This window comes from Copadichromis virginalis, linkage group LG13 (genome assembly GCF_057382275.1).
Source record: "Copadichromis virginalis isolate Kocher_CV1m ecotype Utaka linkage group LG13, C_Virginalis_male_GT1.1, whole genome shotgun sequence".
Lineage (NCBI taxonomy): Eukaryota > Metazoa > Chordata > Actinopteri > Cichliformes > Cichlidae > Copadichromis > Copadichromis virginalis.
The window spans coordinates 1,642,011-1,666,304 of NC_140630.1; the positions used below are offsets into that span (position 1 = coordinate 1,642,011).

The following is a 24,294-nucleotide window of genomic DNA, read 5'->3' on the forward strand; positions in this document are numbered from 1 at the left end:
TTTATCATCTTGAAGTGGTCATGTGATTGGCTTATCACGACTACTTTAGTGTTCCTCAGTCAAACAGCAGTCATTAGTTAGATTACTCGTTACTGAAAAAAAAGTAACGCCGTTATTCCCATCACTGGTAATTAGAAAGAACAGCTCCTTTTCATAAGTCTGTGAAGGTTCTCAGTCATCCAGGTCATCGTAGTCAAAGGAGCTTGCAAAGAAAAGCGTCTGGACTTCTTTAAGTTACTTGAAGACGTTTCACCTCTCATCCGAGAAGCTTCTTCAGTTCTAAGGTCAAATGGTGAATGATAAGGTGATAAGGTGGGGCCAGGTTTCACAATGAACACACCCGAAACTCTGGCTGATTGGGACCCACACCCAGTTTCACACCTTGGCTCAGGCGATTAGAGGATCATCAGGGGGTCCTTTTGTCCCTCTGTGGGGGGAAACTCCCACTAGGTTTATATCTGGGACTCTCCACCATTCGACCTTAGAACTGAAGAAGCTTCTCGGATGAAGGTGAAACGTCTTCAAGCAACTTAAAGAAGTCCAGACGCTTTTCTTTGCAAGCTCCTTTGACTCCTTTTCATAAGACGCTGCACACCAGCGTGTTTATAGGCAGCTGGAACACAACCATGTTCAAAAGAACTGTTTATCAGAGCAAGAATAGTTGGTTGTCGGTTTAGGACCCGGATGGCTTGGGGATAGAAGCTCCTCCTGAGTCTTTCTATCCTTGCCCGGAAGATGCGGAACCTTCTACCAGATTGCAGAAGTTGGAACAGGTTGTTGCCAGGATGGGACGGGTCCTTCAGTATCTGCTCTAGTCCGGCATCTCCTGGTGTAGGTGTCCTGAAGCGGGGGGAGAGCAATCCTGCAGCAGCGTTCTGCTGTACGGATCACTCTCTGGAGAGCTTTTTGGTCCTTCACACAGCTGTTCCCAAACCACGATGTCATGTTCTGTGTGAGGATGCTCTCCACAGCGCCTGTATAGAAAATCCTGAGGATCTCTGGAGAGACCCTGAACTTCCTCAGTTGTCGTAGGTGATACAGGCGGTGCCTAGCCTTTTTGGTCTGGACCTGAATGTGGGCAGCCCATGTCAGGTCTGAGGAGATGTGGACACCAAGATACTTGAAGGACTGCACCCTCTCCACTGGAGCTCCATTGATGATAATGGGCTTGTAGTCTCTGTGCTGACTCCTTCTGAAGTCCAGGGCTCGCAAAATCGCTATCCCGACGTCCTGGGGCACTATTGTGTTAAGCACTGAACTGTAATCAACAAACAGCAGTCTCACATACAGTAGTTACCCTGTTTCTTGCCCACGATGGCGTCCTCTGTGGATCTGTTGGGTCGGTAGGCGAACTGCAGCGGATCTGTGGTGTCTGGGATTGAGGAGGAGATGATGTTCTTCAGCGGCCTCTCGAACACCTTCATTACTACTGAGGTCAGTGCAACTGGCCGGTAATCGTTCAGGGATGAGGGTTTGCCGTTCTTGGGCACAGGGATGATGGTGGATTTTTTGAAGCATGTGGGGACCACAGACTTTGCCAGGGACTCGTTGAAGATGGAAGTGAACACACCTGCTAGCTGGTCAGCACAGCAGACAGTCAGTGATGCTGTCTGGCCCCGCCGCTTTCCTTGTGTGTTCACTCTCCTCATTGCCGCTCGGACGTCATGTTCCATGATGCTGATCACCGGTCTCTCGCTGATGACGTCACTGTCCTCAGTAGTCAGAACTGGTTGTAGAACTGGTTCAGCTTGTTGGTGAATGCAGAGTCGGCATTGATCGGCGCAGTGACCCTGGTTTTGTAGTCCGTGCCACATACTCCGTGTGTCGCCCTGGTGGAAGTGAGACTCCACACGCCGTATGAGGCCGCTTTGTAGGCACTCATATCGCCAGTGGCGAGACCTGCATTGTAGGTAGCAGTCTTGGCGTTCACTGGAGGGCGGATCGATCTGTCCACCCATGGTTTCTGGTTCGGGAATGTGGTGACTCTCGCAGTGGGGATAATCTCCTCCGCTAGCATGTTGATGAAGCATACTGCTACTAGGGCTGGGCCATATTATACAGTTCACGGTAATACCGGTACAGTGTTAGGCAACGATGCCTTTGTTTTCATACGCACATGGCCAAAAAAGCATGGCGGCAACGGAGAACGAGAAGGGAGAAAGCGGATCATTGAGTGAAACGGATAAACCAGAACTGGTTTGTAAAAATGGTGCCACTTCAGTGATGTGAAACTGGTTTGGGGTTTGTCCGTCAGATACCCGCTAAAGCACATTTCTTTTTGTAGAACATGCAAGCGGGCCGTCGTTATTGCCTTATTTGTCGGACTAAGGTGCTCGTAAATCTGGGAGTAATCTGGGTCCTAAACTCCGTCCGCTTCAGGTCCCAAAGTCAAACGAACACTGCAGCATCACTGAGAGTTAAAAACTGTCTAAATTATTTCATCTTTAACCCTTTAAAGCCGGTCGGAGCGGACACGCTCCGTTTTGCTTAACTATTTTTAAATCCCGGTAGCACTGCAACCACGTAAGCTAACACAATAATTTCTTCTGCATATGAAACCGGAGGAGTTGTACTTACATCTTATGCCATCAGCTTGTCCTAGGTCACAGTTTCCTTCCACATATAGCTTTGCAAAAACTGCATAAAAAGCGCTTGCAGCAACAAAAACATAATATTCCAGAAACACGCTTTGCCGATCCGATCAGCTGTTTGTAACACTTCCTACGTCCATCAGCGCGAACTATCGCATGTCCGCCATGACCTGCCTAAAACCGGAAGTGACGTCATTTTGCGGAAATGTAGTTTTTTTACTCATCAGGGCCTTATGAGCCTATACTGGTGTTTTTAAAAGTTATGTTTGACTTTATGACTTTCTGTGTCGTTTCTGGGATGCTTAGGACTCATATTGCACTGCTGGAAATAGTTTATTTTGATGCACATGCTGTTTTTTTGCAAATTTGCATTATAATATTAATTTTCGTTTTTCCTGCAGTATATAAAAATTTGGTGTATTTAAAAAAAAAAAAAAAAAAACTACGAAGACACTTAAAATAAATTTCCTGTGGTGGGAAACTATTTTGTGCAACTTTTTTGTATTTACAGTTTTGAGGGATAAGCCTCTTAAATTTCTCTAACTAGAAATATATGTTTAAAAAAAAACAAAAACGATTTTTAATTTTTTGTAGTTTATTGCAGTTTTTTGCAATTTATGTAATTACTATGCACTTAATGCAGACATATTATTAAAATTTGGGCTATGATGGTTGTATTGATGTATATCAACTTGAAATGCTCCCAAAAATGGCACTACGACATGTAAAAATATAATATAAGCTCTGGTGGACTTGGTTCTATGGTAGGTCTTAAAGGGTTAATAAAATGATCAGCATTGCTGCTTTACCAGGCTATCTATGAAGTTTAACATCCAGGCATCCTTGAAAACAGAATTTATTACAGCTAGCGGAAGTTAGCTCGCTATTTTCGCTAGTTACCTAAGCATGATATTGCATGTTCTGACTGAGAGCTTTCTGAAAAAATTTAAACGTACAGCTCTGCTATCACTTCCAACATAAATGAAGAAAGGAAACTAAACAGCAGTGACGTCTGTAGGGTTACTGAAGTTGGGCTAGCTGGTATATAATGTTGGGCTAGCTGGTATGTAATGATGTGCTACGTGATCGCTAGCGACACAGCTATGTTAGCATAATATAAACAGTGAAGCTGGAGGACGAACACTAACACTTTTCCACTTATAAAAGTTAACGTGAAGGTTCCTCATGGTTAGAGACAAATGCAATCGCATGGCAGGATGCTGTAAACGGACCAAACTTCAGTCAGGAGAACAACTGAGATAATCCATCCACAATACGAGGTTAGTCATTAATATACTGCAACAACATGGGAATAGAGCAGCGGTGATAGAATACAGCATTAATCAATCAATGGTACAGAAGTGGAGGAAGCAAGAAGTGTGAGTTTGATTTATCTGACTGCTTTGTTTCGCTTAATGTGCCTTATAATCCCGTGCACCTTATGGTCCAAAAAATACGTATTTGACTTTTTTTATTTGGCACACTGCAGTTTAATGTTGCAAAGCACCTCTTTTTAACTTCGGTGGATATTATACATGGTTATGCTCAGGATATGTCAGCCCATTTCTACTGGAAATGCCTTTTGGTTAAACTTTCAGCAAGGAATTTGCATTTGCACTGTTAAATGTTTATATAGCTTTAATGCTAGGGCTGAACGATATATCGCATTTGCGATAATATCGCGACATGATCAAGTGCAATTTTCTAACCGCAAAGGCTGCGATTATACTCTGGACATGTCCAAATTCATGGGCTGCATCCTCCTGAGGCCGCATTTGTAGACCGATTACGTCACAGCGACGCGCCGAAGGCTGTCCAAATTACTACCATATCCCAGAATTCATAGCGCGGCCCAGCCAAACTCCAGTTTCCAACAATGGCGGCCGCTACTAAGTTTTAAAATTACTCATACTAATCTTTCTGGGTCACAAAATAAACTTTTAAAATATTTTCAGGCGAGAAAGTAGTTGTGTAAACATCGAATATCTGCTCGGTTTATCAAGATATCCCATATTTGCAAAAGTGCTTCGATGTTTTCAGAGGCGTCTGCTACCCACCAGCTCGACAGCTAGCCGGGAGCTCGAGGGTTACTGATGCGGCCGAGAACGGCACAACTCCCGGCACATCATTTTCAGATCACCGCGGAGTTTCGCTGCTCGGGTTAAACGTAATATATAAGTCACTTAGACAACCTAAAAATGTTATTGTTGGGCTTTTTTCAGTGTTTTGTTTGTTCGTGAGTAAATCGGTTTGGCTGAGATTAAAGTTATTAGATTAGATAAAATAAAACTTTATTAATCCCCCGGGTGGGTTCCTCCTTGGTTTTCACACAGCTGACTAAACGTCAAACAGAAAACTTATTAAACAGAAGTATGAGACAGTCGAGAATTTACACCAGTGTCTGGTTATATTTTAGATAGCAAGAAGCAGACGGCCGAGTTTATTAAACTCCACCGAGACAGCGGTGACGCTAATCAGAACTAGACCGTCCAATTTCACGCCTTTAATTTTTAAAGGCGTGTTTGTGTGTGTGTTTATACAATTGCTATTATGTTTGCACTTTATGTGTAATGTTACTGACTGCAAAGATCAGTAAGCTGTGTGTATTTTTTATTTATTAGTTTTATTTATTTAATATTATTTTTTAATTGAATGACTGTCTAGTAGTTCACAGATGTCGAAAAACTGAGTGTGGTAAAGCCACTGATTTTGTTTATGTATATTTCTGCAATCTGCACATTGTACTGACTTTCATTTTAATGTTTACACCAGGGTTCCTTGTCAGCACTTTATGCTCAGATGTTTGTAAGCTAAAAATAAACTATTGTGTATGTTCAAATATACTGTTGTGATTGAAGAAGTTAAATAAAAATGTCAGTCATCAATTCATGCATCACCTCATGTCATCATAACAGAGGTCTGTCTTCCAGGAAAGAACAGTTTAAAATTAATGTAATATAGTATTGGCCATACTATATGATGTATTGCTTGTCTTTGTTTAATAATACAGAAGACAAAGACCTTAAAAAATAATCGCATATTGCATCGCAATCGCAATATTGGGGCAAAAAAAAAAAAATCGCAATTAGATTATTTTCCATAATCGTTCAGCCCTATTTAATGCACATAAAAACAGCTGCTTGTTTAAGTGAAAATAAATGGATGGGTTTTCTTTGCGCTAGTAAAGTTGTGGAGTTGTATTTTGTCTCGCATCAATTATATCATTATCGCAAATTTTCAAATATATATTGTGATAAATATATTTGGCCATATAGCCCTGCGCTAACTGCTACTTCCTGAAACTCATTGATGTCGACTGCACGTGCTCTAAACACGTCCCAGTCTACGTCGTTGAGTGCGTCCTGTAGCGTAGCTTCTGATTGGGCAGACCAATATTTCACCTCCCTTGTGGTTACTTCTTCCCTCCGTATGTTTTGTTTATACTGCGGAATGAGAAAGATGGCATTGTGGTCAGACTTCCCAAAAGCCGGGTGTGAGACAGCTTTGTAGCCCTGCTTGTATGGCGCGTAGCAGTGGTCCAAAATTCGATCCCCCCTCGTCGGACACGAGACATGCTGGTAAACGTTCGGCATGACTTGTCTGAGGTTTGCTTTATTAAAGTCTCCTGCTACAATGAGGGGTCCTTGTTTTGAAGCGAACTCAGCATGTCATGTAATTCGGACAAAGCCATACCTTTGTCCGCTTGCGGTGGGATGTAGACCACCGTGGCGATGATCGAGGTGAACTCACGGGGCAGATAGAAAGGGCGGCACTTAATGCTCAGGAATTCCAGATGTGGGGAGCAGCCGCTGGAAAGAGTAGAAATGCTCCTGGCATCACACCACTTTCACACTCCTCCACCTTTGGTTTTGTTCGACTCTGCCGTTCTGTCCGCGCGGAGCACAAAGAATGAATCCGACGGAGTTACGGCATGGTCCGGCACGGTGAGGGTCAGCCATGTCTCCGTGAAGCACAGAATGCTGCAGTCCCTCATGTCACGTTGGAAGGTGACTATTGCTCTTAGGTTATCGAGCTTGCTCTCCAGGGATTGTAGGTCTTAGAGCGCCGGCCGGTCCCTGACAGGACGGTTTAGTCCATTTGGTTAGAAAAGGGGCAAAAAAATACAGCCAATACAGCAGTGCACGGAAATACGGTCCTCGGTAGTCAAGCTTGCGTGGAAGTCCAAAAGTCATAGTTTTTAAAAGCAGTGATAAAATCTGCAACACTTGAAGGACTAACTATGTGCACACGTCTCACAGAGGATGCTAGCTTTATTGCAGAGCCGGGGCTGAAAACAGGAAACAGCCTGATATAGCCGTGTCACATCCAGGGTTTTCTTGTGTAGGAACACAAAGTCTTTAACCAGCAGTCCACTCTCACAACAAACACGAATCTTAAAAAACAGTTGTATTTTAGTATGAGACCAGTCACCAAAGTCACTGATTTAGTAGTCTCTTTAGTAGTCAGTAAACAACCGTACAAAGCACAGGGGAGGAAGAGTTTAACTCCAACCTGCTGCAGCTCGAAAGATCTGCCGAGACCTGACAACACTGAGAACTGGATTTAAATATGGAAGCTATTCCAGCACAGACGTCTGCAGGGACCTACAAACAGAACAGCTGGGTGGAAGAAGCTCGGAAAAATGAGCAGACTCACCAGCATGAAGCCGCGTTGCAGTTAAACGCAGAAAATCCAAGTCCGGGATGGCAAAAAAGTCCCTGAGAAGGAAAGTTTTGTTAGCCAGCGATCTAGCATTCAACAGAGCCATTCGGATCTTTGCACGCTGAGGCCGCGTCCCGTTCCAGCAGGCCACCTCCACAATCGCACATCCCCCGCCATGTGTGGGATGCTCCGTGACGGCTGGTGAAGCAATTGGCCTTAATTCCACAGACAGTCCAACAGTTTCCAAGTGTCGAAAACCCATCACCCCGAGAGCGATGATCAGACGTTTCAGGTGAGTTCTGACCCGCACGGGCACACCTCCCTGCTCCTCGTCTGGCATCTTCTGGGGAGAGGAACGCTGAGTAACCAGGGTAGATTCCCACGTACATACGGCTGCGTTGATTGGTAAGTTGTTGGATCATCTTGGTCACTGTCAAACTGGGATTTAGACATGTTTTGTGATCATAGGTGGTTACAGCATCTGGACCGAAGACAACCAAAAACAGGACAACTGCACAGCACACAGAGCAGCTGCAGCTCACTTTGCTCTAATCTCTTCTCCGAGGATCACATTCAATCAAACAGCCCAAAGCTCGGTCCTCCAGCTGTGTCTGTATATCACAAACACATGAACCTGGGATAAAGTTTTAATCTCAGTGACAGCCATGCTCCTTTGGCTCTGGCTCACAGGAAAAACCCAGTAATGTATGAAAGTGTGGACTTGGTGCAGCCAAATATCCCAGAATGCATTTTGTCCAAAAGAAAAAAGCGGCAAAGGCGGAGGAGAGTGGCTAAAAGGTTCGAAACATGACTGTTTCTGTGACACAAAGTAAACCTTTAAGATATTTTAAGCGAGAATGTAGCTGTAACCTTCGGATATCTGGGAACATTTTGCCCGGGAACAAAAACAGATGTTAATACGTGGAGATCTTGAAGGCTGCTCCAACAATGATCAGATTATAGTTTAAACATTTGTTCAGTTCTCTTCCAAACACTAGCAGCTCTCTGTTGTAGGTTTTGAGTGTTTACTAAAATAAAAATAAAAGTGTTCTAACATCCCACCTGTTTGTTTTTATTCAGGCATACATGTGTACTATGTTTATTAAGAGAGATGAAGCTTGTGTTTCTGTCATGTAGTGATTGTGTTTAACTGTATGAAGCTTATTAGACATTATGAAACAGATAACACGTAAAAGTGAATTTTGCCTAAGTACTTTAAAAAAGTATATTTTTTGTTTCTTAAAGAAATCTACTACATCATGTGGAATTGTTTTATGTCTCGTGTCATTCTGTATTGCAAATATTGTCGAACAATTGCACCGTGTTCACAGGAAGTCTGGACTCCGGTGTGAAATTATAAAGTACGGACCTGCGTACTTCAGTATTGACAAACAGCCCGTGGCTCTGTCCGAGTGTGTGGACTCTAACCTGTAGAAGATGTTGTTGATCTGGCGACGGATGTAGGCGCGGAGGCCAAGGAACTTGCCGTAGATCCGGTGCAGGATGGTCTTCAGGAAGTCTCTCTCTCGGGGATCCTCGCTGTCAAACAGCTCCAGCAGCTTCAACACAATTCAACGAGTCAGAGGTCCACAGGTCACACCTGCCACACCTGAACTCTGACACCAACACTAACAGCTGACGTCTTACCAACAGTACAAACTTTTGGTCGATGTATTTTTTGGCGATGTTCGGCTGGAAGTCCGGAGACTCCAGGAAGCGAAGGAAGAACTCATACACAAGCTGTGAACACACACACACACACACACACACACACACACACACACACACACACACACACACGTGTTGGTCTTTGGACAAAAACAGGTCATGTTCTGACAGGTGCAGCTTTGGCAAAGACCAGGATGTTCAGCCTTACAGCAGGAATAAACATGATCACAGCTAATGTAAAAACTGATCATTTCACCACTCTTTTTTTTGGGGGGGGGGGGGGGGGGGCTTTTGGGTGGATGGGGACACAGGAGGCTGTAGCTCCTTAGCCATCTGTGAAGGTTCTCAGTCATCCAGGTCATCGTAGTCCAAGGAGCTTGGGGGGAAAAGCATCTTGACTTCTTTAAGTTTCATCTGAGAAACTTCTTCAGTTCTTTGGTCAAATGGTGGAGGGTCACAGGTTAAAGCCCTGTGGGAGTGTCCCCCCCAAGAGGGTCGCTGACCCCCTATGAATCCTGTGCCTAATCACACGAGCCAAGGTGTGAACAGGTGTGGGTCACAATCAGCCACATTTTCAGGTGAACCTTGGGCTGGGCTATATCATACCGTTCATGGTAATACCGGTGTAATTTTGGGCAACGATAGGAAAATCAAATATGGCGATAGAATATGGGTAAAACGCACATGCGCAGTGCCTTTGTTTACATACGCACATGGCAGTGACGCAGAATGAGAAGAGCGAGAGCGGATCGTTGAATGAAACGGATGAACCAGAACTGGTTTGTAAAAATGCTGCAACTTCAGTGGTGTGGAACTGGTTTAGCTTTCATCCGTCACATATATACAACAAAGCACTATTTTTGGTAGAGCATGCTAGCGGGCCGTCGTTATTACCGTGTTGTTTGGAAAATATGGCGCACTTAAAATCAATCCTGGTGGACTTGGTTCTATGGTAGGTCTTAAAGGGTTAAGTGAAAATACACTGATGGGTTTTTTGCACTAATAAAGTTGTGGAATTGTAAAGTATTTTGTCTAGTGTCAATTATATCGTCAGTTATATCCATCCATCCATCTTCATCCGCTTTATCTGAGACCGGGTCGCGGGGGCAGCAGCCTAAGCAAAGAGGCCCAGACCTCCCTCTCCCCAGCCACCTCCTCCAGCTTATCCGGGGGAACACCAAGGCGTTCCCAGGCCAGCCGAGAGATATAATCTCTCCAGCGTGTCCTGGGTCTGCCCCGGGGCCTCCTCCCGGTGGGACATGCCTGGAACACCTCACCCAGGAGGCGCCCAGGGGGCATCCTTGTCAGATGCCCGAACCACCTCAGCTGACTCCTTTTGATGTGGAGCAGCAGCTGCTCTACTCTGAGCCCCTCCCGGATGGCCGAACTTCTCACCCTATCTCTAAGGGAGAGGCCAGCCACCCTTCGGAGGAAGCTCATTTCTGCCGCTTGTATCCGCGATCTCGTTCTTTCGGTCACTACCCACAGTGATGGCCATAGGTGAGGGTAGGGAAGTAGATCGACCGGTAAATTGAGAGCTTCACTTTTACACTCAGCTCCCTCTTCACCACGACGGACCGGTGCAGCGTCCGCATTACTGCAGCTGCAGCCCCAATCCGTCTGTCGATCTCCGGCTCCCTTCTCCCATCACTCGCGAACAAGACCCCGAGATACTTGAACTCCTCCACTTGGGGCAGGAACTCATCCCCAACCCGGAGTGGGCACTCCACCCTTTTCCGGCTGAGAACCATGGCCTCAGATTTGGAGGTGCTGATCCTCATTCCCGCTGCTTCACACTCGGCTGCGAACCGTTCCAGTGCGAGCTGGAGGCCCTCACCTGATGAAGCCAACAGAACCACATCATCCGCAAAAATCAGAGATGAGATTCTGAGGCCACCAAAGCGAAAGCCCTCCGCCACTTGGCTGCGCCTAGAAATCCTGTCCATAAAAATTATGAACAGAACCTGAGACAAAGGGCAGCCCTGGCGGAGCCCATCACCCACCGGGAACGAGTCCGACTTATTGCCGGCAATGCGAACAAAGCTCTTGCAACGGTTGTATAGGGATCGAATGGCCCGTAGCAATGGGCCAGACACCCCATACTCCCGCAACACCTCCCACAGGAAACCCCGAGGGACACGGTCGAATGCCTTCTCCAAATCCACAAAACACATGTAGACTGGTTGGGCAAACTCCCATGCACCCTCAAGTATCCTGGAGAGGATAAAGAGCTGGTCCAGTGTTCCGCGACCAGGACGAAAACCGCATTGTTCCTCCTGTATCCGAGGTTCGACTAGCGGACGAACTCTCCTTTCCAGCACCCTGGCATAGACTTTCCCATGGAGGCTGAGGAGTGTGATCCTCCTGTAGTTGGAACACACCCTCCGGTCCCCCTTCTTAAAGATGGGGACCACCACCCCGGTCTGCCAGTCCACATGTACTGCCCCTGATCTCCACGCAACATTGCAGAGGCGTGTCAACCAGGAAAGCCCTACAACGTCCAGAGCCTTCAGGAACTCGGGGCGGACCTCATCAACACCAGGGGCTCTGCCACCAAGGAGTTGTTTAACTGCCTCAGTGACCTCGCCCCCGGAAATTGGCGGGTCATTCCCCTCATCCCCAGACTCTGCTTCCTCCTCGGAAGACGTGTCAGTGGGATTAAGGAGGTCCTCGAAGTATTCCTTCCACCGCCTGACAATTTTCTCAGTTGACGTCGGCAGCGCTCCGCCAGCACTATACACAGTGCAGGTAGAGAGCACCGCTTTCCCCTCCTGAGACGCCTGACGGTTTGCCAGAATCTCTTTGAGGCAGTCCGAAAGTCTTTTTCCATGGCCTCTCCGAACCGAGAGGCCACACCAGAGTTTTTGCTTCAGCCACTGCCTGAGCCGCATTCCGCTTGGCCTGTCGATACCTGTCGGCTGCCTCCGGAGTCCCACAGGCTAACCAAGCCCGATAGGACTCCTTCTTCAGCCTGGTGGCTCCCTACACCTCTGGTGTCCACCATTTGGTTCGGGGATTACCACCACAGCAGGCACCAACCACCTTGCGGCCGCAGCTCAATGCAGCAGCTTCGGCAATGGAGACGCTGAACATGGTCCATTCGGACTCAATGTCCCCAGTCTCCCTCGGAATGCTGTTGAAGCTCTGCCGGAGGTGTGCGTTGAAGATCTCGCGGACCGGGGCCTCTGCTAGACGTTCCCAGCACACCCTCACTACGCGTTTAGGTGCACCAGGTCTGTCCAGCATCCTCCCCCGCCACCTGATCCAACTCACCACCAGGTGGTGATCAGTTGACAGCTCAGCCCCTCTCTTTACCCGAGTGTCCAGAACATATGGTCGTAGGTCTGGTGATACGATTACAAAAATCGATCATCGACCTACGGCCTAGAGCGTCCTGGTGCCACGTGCACTTATGGACACTCTTATGGTCGAACAGGGTGTTCGTTATGGCCAAACTGTGATTAGCACAGAAGTCCAATAACAAAGCACCGCTTGGGTTCAGATCAGGGAGGCCGTTCCTCTCAATCACGCCCCTCCAGGTCTCGTTGTCGTTACCCATGTGAGCATTGAAGTCTCCCAGCAGGACAACAGAGTCTCCAGGTGGAGCACCTTCCAGCACCTCCCCAGGGACTCTAAGAAGGCTGGGTACTCCGAACTGCCACTCGGCTCATAAGCACAGATGAAAGTCAGGACCCGTTCCCCGACCCTAAGGTGCAGGGAACAAACCCTCTCGTCCACCGGGAAAAACCCCAACGTACCGGCAGCAAGCCGAGGGGATATTAGAATACCCACTCCAGCCCGCCGCCTCTCACCAGGGGCAACTCCAGACTGAGACAGAGTCCAGCCCCTCTCCAGGAGACTGGTTCCAGAGCCCAAGCCATGCGTAGAGGTGAGCCCGACTATATCTAGCCGGTACCTCTCAACCTCACGCACTAACTCAGGCTCCTTCCCCACCAGAGAGGTGACATTCCATGTCCCTATTGCCAGTCTTGGCAGCCGGGGGTCACACAATGCACCCGACCCCTATGGCGCCTCCTGCGGGTGGTGGGCCTGCGGGAGGATTGGCCCATGTCTCCTCTTCGGGCTGTGCCCGGCCGGGCCCCATGGACTAAGGCCCGGCCACCAGACGCTCGCCCTCGGGCACCCTCCCCGGGCCTGGCTCCAGGGCAGGGCCCCGGTAACCCTATCCCGGGCAGGGTAAACTGTTCCCTCGATATTCTTTTCATAAGGGTCTTCTGAATCGCTCTTTGTCTGGTCCCTCACCCAGGACCAATTTGCCATGGGAGACCCTACCAGGGCGCAAAAGCCCCCAGAAAACATAGCCCCTGAATCCCTGGGACACACAAACCCCTCCACCACGTTAAGGTAGCGATTCAAGGAGGAGCGTCAGTTATATCGTTACGCAAATTTTCAAATGTATATTGTGATAAATATTTTTGGTCATATCACCCTGCTCTAGGTGAACCCACTGTGAAACCTGGCCCCACCCTATCATGTGATTTCCTGAGGTCAGATGGCCCAGGATGTGAGTGGGCATTAAGTTATCTGGGAAGGATCTCAAAACTGGATTATAGATGGCAGAAAGTTGGTGTCGTAAGCCCCGCCCTCTTTTCAAAGATGGACATTCACAGTGAACATAGATGCTTCTTTCACTCCTCTTTCAAACCATCTGTCTTCTCTGTCCTACATGTGGACATTGGTGTCCTCAGAGTGACCGTGTTTATGAACTGTCTGGTGTCTCCAGTGTAGAGGTCCTCTCTGCACAGCTATGTTGTTGAGTGTGTGTCTGGGTCTGAGCTGGAACACTGTGCAGTGTCACTGACTGTGTTTATGGTCTGCTCACTGCTTCCTGCGTGGATTAGCTTAAGAAATCAGAGCAGCGTCCAGAGAGGAAGTAATGTTTACCAAGCTCATGTGTCTATGGTTCCCTCTCCTTCTCTTCTTCTGTGGTTCCATGTGATGCCTGGCTCTCGTTTTCTGAGGTTTCTAAGTGTCTGCTGATGGTTCTAGTTTTTAGCATTAGCTCACAAATGCCACAAACACTGCATCTTTTAACAGACAGGAAGTACCTGCAGGTGAGGCCACGCCGCCTCCAACGTGGGCTCGTCCTCCTCAGGGTCAAACTCTGCTCCGGTCGGGTTGGAGGACGGAGGAAGAGTCCGGAACACGTTGACTGAAAACTGAACAAAAAAAAGAAAAGAAAATTATTTTTTTTAATTACAGAGTAACAAACCAGAAGTAGTTCTTCTGTGGTGGAGACCATTCTCTCACCATGATGACGGCCTCGGGGTAGATGCACTCAGTCACCACTTCACTGTTGTGCGTGATGTACTCCACCATCTCATTAAGCCCCGCCCTTTTCACCTCCTTATACTTGAGGTCGCTGAGGGGGTCGCTGATGAAGTCGAAGAGCACGCAGCACTGACGCAGCTTCTGCACGAATAGATCCTCTCGCTCTATCGGTGGTGCGTCTGAGAGGGGAGGAGTCAAAAACAACCACACAACACACAGTGGTGGTGACATCATCAGTGATCTCACCAAATGTGATGAAGGTCCAGCCAACCAGAACCACCGACTGATGAAGCACATGCGCTACCATTGACATGCTTTACAGCCAATCACCTGGTTCTATTTACAGCCAGAGAATTCTACTGCTGCAGTCAGCTGATTCTACTGTCAGCTGATTCTACTGTCAGCTGATTCTACTGTCAGCTGATTCCACCGCTGTTGATTCTACTGTCAGCCGATTCTACTGCTGCAGTCAGCTGATTCTACTGTCGGCTGATTCTACTGTCGGCTGATTCTACTGTAAATGGTTCCACTGCCGCTGTCAGCTGATTCCACTGCTGCAGTCAGCAGATTCCACTGCTGCAGTCAGCTGAGACCCCTCCTGCAGCAGGTTTGAGTGACACTACCAGGTTTAGTTCTGGTTCAAGATGAGTTTAACTTGGGTTTGCATTATGTTTAAGCTGGAACTGTGTTACCTTTGAGGGCGGGCAGCTTCTGTAACTCTCTATTTTTGGTCAGGCTGAAGCGGGACGAGCTCTGGCGGCGCTCTTTCTTCACCAGCTGAGGACCTCCGGAGTATTTGATCTTGTTGAGTTGGGTGGGAGGCGGCGTGCTGTTACTGGGACGCTTACTGCCGCTCTGCTGCTGGGACTGATAACACACGCACAGGTTATAAAACAGGTTTCAGAGGAAACAGCGAGCCGATATTTAATTATCCGTTTGTGTCGCTGATGTTAATGAACAAACACCAGCCATTCAATATCTGACTTGAATCTATGGCACTTCCCGTTCTGGACCTCTGTGCTGTATTGATCAACTATCAATACCAGTTATTTTCAGGTTAGCTGCAGTGGAGTAAGAACCTGCAGCAGCCGCTCACTAAATCAGAGTGATGAAAAGGTGCACACAGGTGAGAGTCACAGAGGCTTCATGGAGACAGAATCAGAAGAGTTGTGTTGCTCTGAACAGACTGGTTCTTAAACACTCCCTGAGTGTGCGGTTTCTATATAACACTCACAATGCAGCTCCGAGTTCAGCATCCTGCTCAAGGCCACTGTGGCACAGACTGGTGCAGCCAGGGATCAAACCACCAACCTTCTGATTATCAGATGACCTGCTGTACCTGCTCCCCTGAATGAGCCTCCGAGGGCCGTTTGATACCACGTGTCTACATCATGGTACTGATGGGTGGCGTGTGGTGGCGAGGAATGTCTCAGAATCAGAAGACTTTACTTATCCCCAAGGGGCAATTAACCAACAACAGTGCAGCATAACGTTGAAGATAAGGACAATAAGAACAGGCAATAAGAGTGAAATAATAAATACATAGAATATACAGTATATACAGTTTTACAATTACACAGTTTTAAAATTAAAGTGACTAAAAGTGAATGAAGTGTCGGTAGAATAAGAAGAGTGTAGTTTCTGTTGTGGGAAATGTTCTTATCTGCTGGAGTTAAAAAGCAGAGTGGCTGTGGGGACAAAGGTGGCGCTCCTCCTCCTCTCAGTCCTGCAGGAAATGCAGCGGAGGCGTCGCCCAGAGGGGAGCCATTGAAATGCGGGGTGAAGAATGTGAGAGGGGTCGTTGATGATTTTGGCTGCCTGTCTAAGGACCTGTTGGCTGAAAACCTGCCAGAGTTCCAATGACAGGCCAATGACTGTAGAGCACACTGATGCAGTGTGCTGCAGTCTGTTCCTGTATGAAGGCTGAGGGAGGGGAACCAGCAGCTGATGGAGGTCATGATGCTTTCCAGGAAGGCATCGTAAAAAGTCAACATGATGGGGGTGCTGACTCCAAAGGAGTTGAGTTTCCTAAGGAGGTATAGCTGTTGGTGGCATCTCCTCTGTGTTGGCAGAGAATTTCAGGAGGTTGTCAAAGATGGTTCCCAGGTATTTGTACTCCTCAACTACCGCCACTGGTTTCCTGTGGATGGTGGTGGTGACTGAAGCAGCCAGATCCCTCTGCCTACTGGAGAAGGTCACCACCATCTCTTTGGTTTTGCTCACCTTCAGTTCAAGTTTGGAGCTGTCACACCACTCTACAAACTCCTGCAGAGCGGGCCCGTGGTGCTGTGAGGGCCTGACAGCAGTGACAGGAGAACTGTGTCGTCAGCATATTTAACCAGTTGCTCTTACGATGTGCTGTTTTATGATCTTCTCCATGGCCTTCATCACCAGGGAGGTGAGGGCCACAGGATGAAGATCATTCAGAGACTTTGTGTTGTTTCTTTTGGGGATGAGGATGACTGGAGTGTTTCCACAGCTGGGGGACGGTGTGACTGTCGACTGAGGGTTGAAATAGAGTCCAGAACACAGTTCCTAGTTGCCCTGCACAGTGCCTCACAACTCGACTGCTGATGTTGTCAGGGCCGCTTGAGCTCCTCTCCCTCGTCCTCCTGAGGGCTCTCACCACGTCCTCAGTCCTGAAGGTGAGTGCAGAGCTGCCAGGTTTGACTGAGGATCTGGACTCCTCAAGCTGGGTGATGTTGTCCGTCTCAAACCTGGTGTAGAAAGCGTTGAGGTCGTCAGGGAGGGAGGAGGGGTTGCTGCCCTCCACCTGGATGGTTCTGGGGGTGGTGACCGCAGCGTTCACAGAGGCCATGGTTTTGAGGCCCTGCCAGGCTGAGCGGAGGTCCCCTGTGGTGAATTTGGTTTCAACTGTGTTTTTATACTCCAGTTACAGTTTTTATGGCCTCTTGACCTCCCCGTCGACCTCCGGGGCGATCGTGGCTCAAGAGTTAGGAGTTCGCCTTGTAATCGGAAGGTTGCCGGTCTGAGCCCCGGCTCGGACAGTCGTTGTCGTTGTGTCCTTGGGCAAGACACTTCACCCGTAGCCTACTGGTGGTGGTCAGAGGGCTCGGTGGTGCCAGTGTCCGGCCGCCTCGCCTCTATCAGTGCGCCCCAGGGTGGCTGTGGCTACAATGTAGCTGCCATCACCAGTGTGACTGGATATGTAAAGCGCTTTGGGGTCCTTAGGGACTAGTAAAAGCGCTATATAAATACAGGCCATTTACCATTTTTAATCCAGAGCAGAGCCGGTGAAGAAAATCCTCTTTTTTTTATGAAAGGATTTCCTTGAGCTCGTTGGTGATGCAGGGTTTGTTGTTGGGGTAGATGGAGACTGTTTTTGAGGACACAGAAGGAGATGTATGATGTCACCGTGTTGACTTGATTGTCGATGTCATCAGAGGGAGACAGAAGGCTGCCCCAGTCAGTGGCTTCGAAACATCCTTGTAGGGTGAGGATACTTTCCTCTGTCCGCTGCTTGATGTTTTGGTGACCTTTCTAATCCTCTTGATGACTGGGGTGTGAGCAGGGGCCAGCAGGATGGTGTGGTGGTCTGCTGAGCCGAGAGGGCGGAGGAGTGGAGCTTTAAATGAATCTGGTACAGAGCCGTAGCATTTATCCAGAGTCTTCCCCTGACGTGTGCTGCATGAAACATACTGTTGGTATCCTTTAAGCGACTTGTCAGGGGAGCAGTGGTTGAAATCACCCAGGATGAACTTGGGAGAGTCCGTTGATAACTGCTCCAGTTTGTACAGAGTGTTGGTGAAGTACTCTGTGGCTTTGGCTGCATCAGCTTAGGGGTGGATGTAAACCAGGATGATGAAAAGCTGTGGGAATTCTCTGGGGAGGTGGTAGGGGCGCAGGGAAACAGCCAGAGCTCGATGTCTGTCGTGCACAGCTTCTCCCTCAGTGACTGTAGAGCACCAGCTGTTGTTTACATACAGACGCACGCCGCCACAATGTTGCTTCGCGGTCTCTGTCCAGACGAAGAGGTGGTGAAAAGCCATCAATGTGCAGCGCGCTGTTGTCGTCGCTGTTGTTTAACCACGATTCTGTGAATGCCGGAACGGAGGCAGTTCTGTACCCATGCAGGTGATTGACGCAGGCTTGCAGCTCGTCCAGCTTGGAGCGGCGAGACCGCACATTAGCGAGGATAATGGACCGGAGCGCTCGTTGTTTGTGTGTCTCCCTCTTTAGTCTGGCTCTCACCCCACTCTTCTTTTATCCCCTCCTGGTTACCTTGTTATTGTGAGTTTTTCGATTTCCGTGTCCACGGAGTATTTCCTCGGGGAAGTAGTCCGTGGAAGCGGGCCTTGGGGTCATGTCGAAGTGTTGGAAACAAAAATTAGGAAAAGGATACAAATATACCAAGTAGACAGCAAAAAACAACAACGAAAAGAGCATTCAAGTTAGAAAAAGAACCCAAAACTGCTCAGCCTCTGATGACGTTTTGTGTCAACAAGGACTCACATTAAAAACTGTTTCCTTCACGAGGCAACAAAACCTCTTTGTGATGGTACAGTGAAGACCCTGATAGCAGGAAGATGTTGTAGTAGCCACGCCCAAAGCCACAGCCTGGGTTTTGCATAACCAATGGCTTATTGAGACAGTGTTTCCACCCATCACAGTTAGGGATGTACACGGAGACGGAAAGTTGGTTCTTTACGGCATGGAAATTGCCGGAAGTTGATGCTGTTGTGTTAATAACAGAGAAAACCCAACGATTATGTGACCCTCTGTAAGCGAGCGCTTTGGTGCCAGTGGAAAGAAAAAACTTTTAACAGGAAGAAACCTCCAGGCTCAGGGAGGGGCGGGGCCATCTGAGAAACCGGTTAGGGTGAGGGGAGGAAGACAAGATAAAGACATGATGTGGAAGAGAGACAGAGATTAATAATGACTAATGATTCAGTGCACATCATTTTCAAACCCTCCGTGGTCTTCACTACTCAGGTTAACCATGATTTATGAGTCACTCGGATAACTTAAAAATGTTGTTGTTTGGCTTTTTTCAGTGTTTGATTTGTTCCTGAGTAAATCGGTTTGGCTGAGATTAAAGTTATAGTTTTCACACAGCTGAAAAAACGTCAAACAGAAAACTGATTAAACAGAAGTGTGAGACAGCCGAGAGTTTACGCCAGCAAGGAGCAGACGGACGAGTTTATTAAACTCCACCGAGACAGCCGGGACGTTAATCTGAAGTCACATTTCACAGCCTCGCACTTCCGGCCTTCGGAGGACCCGGCCCACCAGGCACGTGCAGAGGGGGGGCTAGAGGGGCTTGAGCACCCGCCCCTTTAAACCTCTGCACGGCCCTGCGGCCCACGTAGACCGAGAAGGCCAGGTCCTCAGGAGGATGCGGCCCCTGAATTTGGACACAGCTGCAGTGTCTGTCTCCTGAATCCAAACTGGCAGCTGCTTCCACAGAATAGGGGCCTGAAAACTGAAGGCAGGCTTTGACTTCACACAACCTGATGAAGCTGCTGTATTTTAACCCTCTGTCTGTTTCTGGGGTGGCTGTAGCTCAGGTGGCAGAGCAGGTCAGCCACTAATCAGAAGGTCGCTGGTTCGATCCCAGGCTGCCTCCTGGCTGCATGCCAAATATCCTTGGGCAAGATACCAACCCCATGTTTGCCTACTGGTGGTGGTCAGAGCGCCCAGTGTCCGGCAGCCTCGCCTCTGTCAGTGCGCCCCAGGGCAGCTGTGGCTACAATGTAGCTTGCCATCGCCAGTGTGTGAATGGGTGAATGACTGAATGTAGTGTGAAGCGCTTTGGGGTCCTTAGGGACTAGAAAAGCGCTATACAAATGCAGGCCATTTACCATTTCTAGCAGGGATACCTGCAGCCTGCAGGGGGAGTACTTGAGTATATTTACTTTCACCTTTATTACTCTGCATATAATCACTACAGGCAGAGCTTCAGCTCGACTTTTTAAAGTGGAACCTTTCATATCAGCTCCTCGCTGCCATGTGACCAAATCGGCACTCACCTCATCCGAGTTCTCCGGGGTCACATCCTTCCCGCCACCGCCGCTGTTGCTGCTGCTGTTCTTCGTGCTGCTTTTGGCAGATTTGGTCGTTTCCTGTTCCCACACAGAGAAAAACATAAATCAGCTGATCTTGTTTTGATTTTTGTGAGAACAAACTCACACCAGAGCCGAGGAAAATCAGCTGAGCTGAAACATGAAACGTTTACTGAGCACCGAGGAAGAGGAGGAAGCGTCACAGCCCAACATTTTTGTTTCTATTCTGCATCAGTGTCAGCCCGGCGGGGGTTATGGCGTGATGATGTAACCCGCTCTCTGGCAGGTAGCTCCATGCCCTCCTGGGTTTTAAATGCACCTTAGAACACACATGCATCAACACTACAATGAGCAGGCGGAGGGAGGTTTGGAGTCTTCTCTCACCCCCATTCTCTGCGACCTGCTGGAGCGGGGGGGGGCTAGGAGGAGGAGTTGGCCGAGAGAGCAGAGGGAGCTTTGAGCGGCTCACACAGACCTTATTGTGAAAGTCTATCTGGAATGATTTTGTGAAGTTGGAAAACTAAAGTAAAAATATGGAGGAGCTGTTGTGATTTCACTGTCAGTGCGCTAAAGTTCCCACCTCCCTGATGATAAACCTTGCCTGTGACACATGCGCTTCGTACAGTAATACGTAAAAAGACTGAAAGTCATAAAAACAAATCAAACACGGCACAGTGAGCCGAGTAACTCGCCCTGGAACCTGAAGTAGGATCAAAAGGTCAAAATAAGCACTCCGAAAGCGTGAAGCCTGTGCTGCTGCTCTGGTTCACTCGGAGGAGAAGCGCTGGTTGGCGTTTATCGAGTCTTAGCGTACACGTCGGAAACTCTGATTGGCCAGCATTTCTTTAGGATGGGTCACGTGACTGCTGCCTGGAAGAAAGCATTTATTATTTTTAACATCCCGGCTGAGCGTGACACACACAGAGCGTCCAATAAAGAGGACGTGGCTGTGATTGGTTGGGACTCGAGCAGAAGTCCCTCCCACATGCGCCTTCCGACTGGGGTCTGGGGTCTCCTCCTTTTCTCACCACAGAGAAAACTGCACCCACCCTGTCATCCACTCATCTCCCAGACTACACAAGACAACAGATGCCCAGGCTGAGTTCTCCCTCCACCTCTCCTGTATCTCCCCCTCCTGCAGAGTGAGTTCCTGAAGAAAGGAGACGGGTTGGGTGGACTGCCCCGGGCTCTGTGGGGCCGGGTGGTGCTGCTGAACTGGGCCCCGGTCCGGATGGGCCTGGGCCCCCTTTCCCTGGCGGGTCGCGGAGTATGGGGGTGCCTACTGGGGTCAGTGGGGGAGCTTCCTTCCTTCCCTCCCCATCTCCAGCTGCCTCCCTCTTCCCGCTCCACCACAATCACCCACAAATGCAGGGCCTTGGAGTAGGGGTGTGTCACCAGGGTGCAGGGGAGGCATCCCCCCTCCCTCTGTCCCCTTCTGGCTGCCTCTGCCTCAATGTTATCCCACAACTTAGACATTCACATTACTCACACTCTCATTACACATACATATAGGATCTTGGGGGTGGGCACGCTACACGGCATCCAAATTACCATCAGGGTGTACACCCCACCCCTAGCGTCGTTGCCCACCTCTCAATTTTAAATACACGTAGACATTGAGGGCTAGCAGGAGGGACCATGTGCTTACCTGCTGCAGGTGTGCTCCCACAGGTGAACCCTCTCACCTGCAGAGCGATCCTTCATTCTCATTGCACATATTTAACACGCGATCTCAGCCGTGTTTGTCACAACAGCCATGTGCGCGTCACCACAGCGTGAGGACGTCTGCAGGCATGTCACCCGAAGACAGGAAATCAGCACCGAGCCAAACCCTTTCAGCTTAAAAGTAGCTGATCTCTGCCTAAGTTTGATTTATTATCATCATCATCTTTTTAAATGATTTTCCATTTTTTAGTCTTCTAATATTTACTTTTTAGAAAGTCATTATTTTTCATTAGGTTTTGTGCATCTTAGAGTTTTTATTTGGTTTTATATATTTACATGATTCTGATTTTAAAGCTGTATATTTATGTTTTGGATGTCAAATTCTGATTTTCTATGTTTCCAATTGTTTTATGATGTTTTTTTCCCTCTAAATATATTTATATTTTTATACGTATATATGTACACTTTTCTGTTTTCATCTTTCTTTCTTTTTAATTTAAATGATAATTTACGTTTTAAGTTTTTTGTATGATTTATAGAGCGAGTCGTTTACATTACATAGATGTGACTTCGAACCTCCTTTTTTAAAAATTATTTTCAGTTTAAATAAAGAATAAAAATTCGGACATCGGAAGCAGCCGATTAATCAGTGAGTCACAGAGAGAAGATCATCAATAATCAATAACTGTGGCCGTTACTTATCAGCAGTTTTTGGTTTTCTTGCTGCTCCATTCAAGTTTACAGACTAAACAAATAATCGATAACAATCCGCTGAACCGAACACAAGTGCTGGCTTATAAACATCAAATCAAATCAAATCAAATCACTTTTATTGTCACATCACATGTGCAGGTACATTGGTACAGCACATGCGAGTGAAATTCTTGTGTGCGAGCTTCACAAGCAACAGAGTTGTGCAAAATACAATAACATAAACAGGAAAAATATACAAATGGCTAAATCTGAAACTAATAAATATATGTACAATATATAATAGTATATGCAACAAAAAAACATTACGATCAATGACTGATCAGCCCTGAGCGCTGCATCATTAAACAAATCGCTTTAATCCGGTATTTATATGGGTGTGTGAGGTGGACTCAGACTGCGCTGTGAGCCAAGGAATCGCAGCATCCAGCGGGACATCTACCGGTCATCGTGTGGTCTCAGTTAACGGCTAACCGCTGTTAGCGCCTCAGACGCTCTTCTTCAGCCGAGCCCTGCATCAATAATTCAGGCACAGCCAGCGACTCTTCCCGGAGCTCCGGCAACAGAACACGGCTAATCACGGCGGCCAGCTCCACGCTAATATCCCTGCTAAGTGTCCGCTCAAACACTCAGCAGGTGTGCGGTTAAACGAAGCGTGTCCGCGGCGGGCGCCGAGCACAGACTCGCGGCTAGCCGTTAGCTTAGCGGTCCTCTCCTAGCTGGGCCCCAGCTAACAGCTAGCAGGTGAGCTAGCCATTAGCTCGGTGAAATAAAACGGCTGAAGTCTCCAGCAGCAGAAAAAAAAACACCCGCCACACCGGATCTCAGTGGAAAAATGCCCCGGGCACGCCAGTGACGCGGATATTACCTTTTCCTTCTTGGTTTTGTTAGGCATCTTGACCGCGTTGCGGGGCTTTTCCACGGAGATTCCCTGATGTTCCTCCCCGGGACTCAGACGCTGTCACTCGGTCTGTCTCAGCTCCCTGCGCCCTTTCCCGAGCCGCCCAATCCGATTGGCTGCCAGCGTGGACGTCTGCCTAGTGATATATGGAGTGATTTTTTTTGATTGGCTGAGTTTGAGTATAACGGTGGGGGTGAGGCTGCAGGGAGGTGAGGAAGAACTGGATTCTTCCCCAGCAACAAAACACCTTCAACCTGATGATACCGAGCTCCGAGGACCGGAGAGAGCCAGAGAATCGCCAAAACCACCCGAGTCCCCCGTCTGTCCCCGGAGCAGCGGCAGCAACATGTTATAATCACACAGACAGGAGCCCGAAGCTCAAAGTTCCAGCTGCACCCACTCACAGAATCAGAACCCATCTCAGCACCTGAAATCATACTTCTGATTCTTCAACATGAATTTGTTGCAGCAACGTGCCTAACCGGGGGAAGACCTCAGGGGAGACCTCAAACCCCTTCATCTGGTCTGGGAGCGCCTCAGATTCCACAGGAGGGCCCGGAGGTGTCGCTGAGGAGGAGAACATCTGGAGTCCCTGCTCAACCTGCTGCCACCAACATCAGCGGAGGATAAAGGATGATGAGTGATGGGTGGATGATGGGTCGATGGATGGAGGCAGCAACATGTTTGAATTAAGCAGCTCCAGATGTTTTCAGCTGTGCGCTGCAGGCAGTTTTACTTGTAATATTCCTTCTTTTTTATATATAAACTTATTTCATTTATT

The 24,294-nt window shown here is 48.2% G+C and overlaps 1 protein-coding gene across 1 annotated transcript in view; it reads right to left on the reverse strand.

Annotated features, from left to right (window-relative positions):
- The window catches only part of ppp2r5d (protein phosphatase 2, regulatory subunit B', delta), a 37,719-nt gene extending 14,102 nt beyond the window's left edge, over positions 1–23,617 (reverse strand). The window contains exons 1-7 of the mRNA XM_085476842.1: positions 23,481–23,617; positions 20,204–20,296; positions 14,906–15,080; positions 14,193–14,392; positions 13,991–14,101; positions 8,901–8,993; positions 8,682–8,812 (exon numbers count right to left, since the gene is read on the reverse strand). Coding sequence (XP_085332968.1) covers positions 8,682–8,812; positions 8,901–8,993; positions 13,991–14,101; positions 14,193–14,392; positions 14,906–15,080; positions 20,204–20,296; positions 23,481–23,507 — 830 coding nt within the window. The 5' untranslated portion in view covers positions 23,508–23,617. The remainder of the gene's footprint in view (positions 1–8,681; positions 8,813–8,900; positions 8,994–13,990; positions 14,102–14,192; positions 14,393–14,905; positions 15,081–20,203; positions 20,297–23,480) is intronic.
- Between the last annotated feature and the right edge of the window lie 677 nt (positions 23,618–24,294).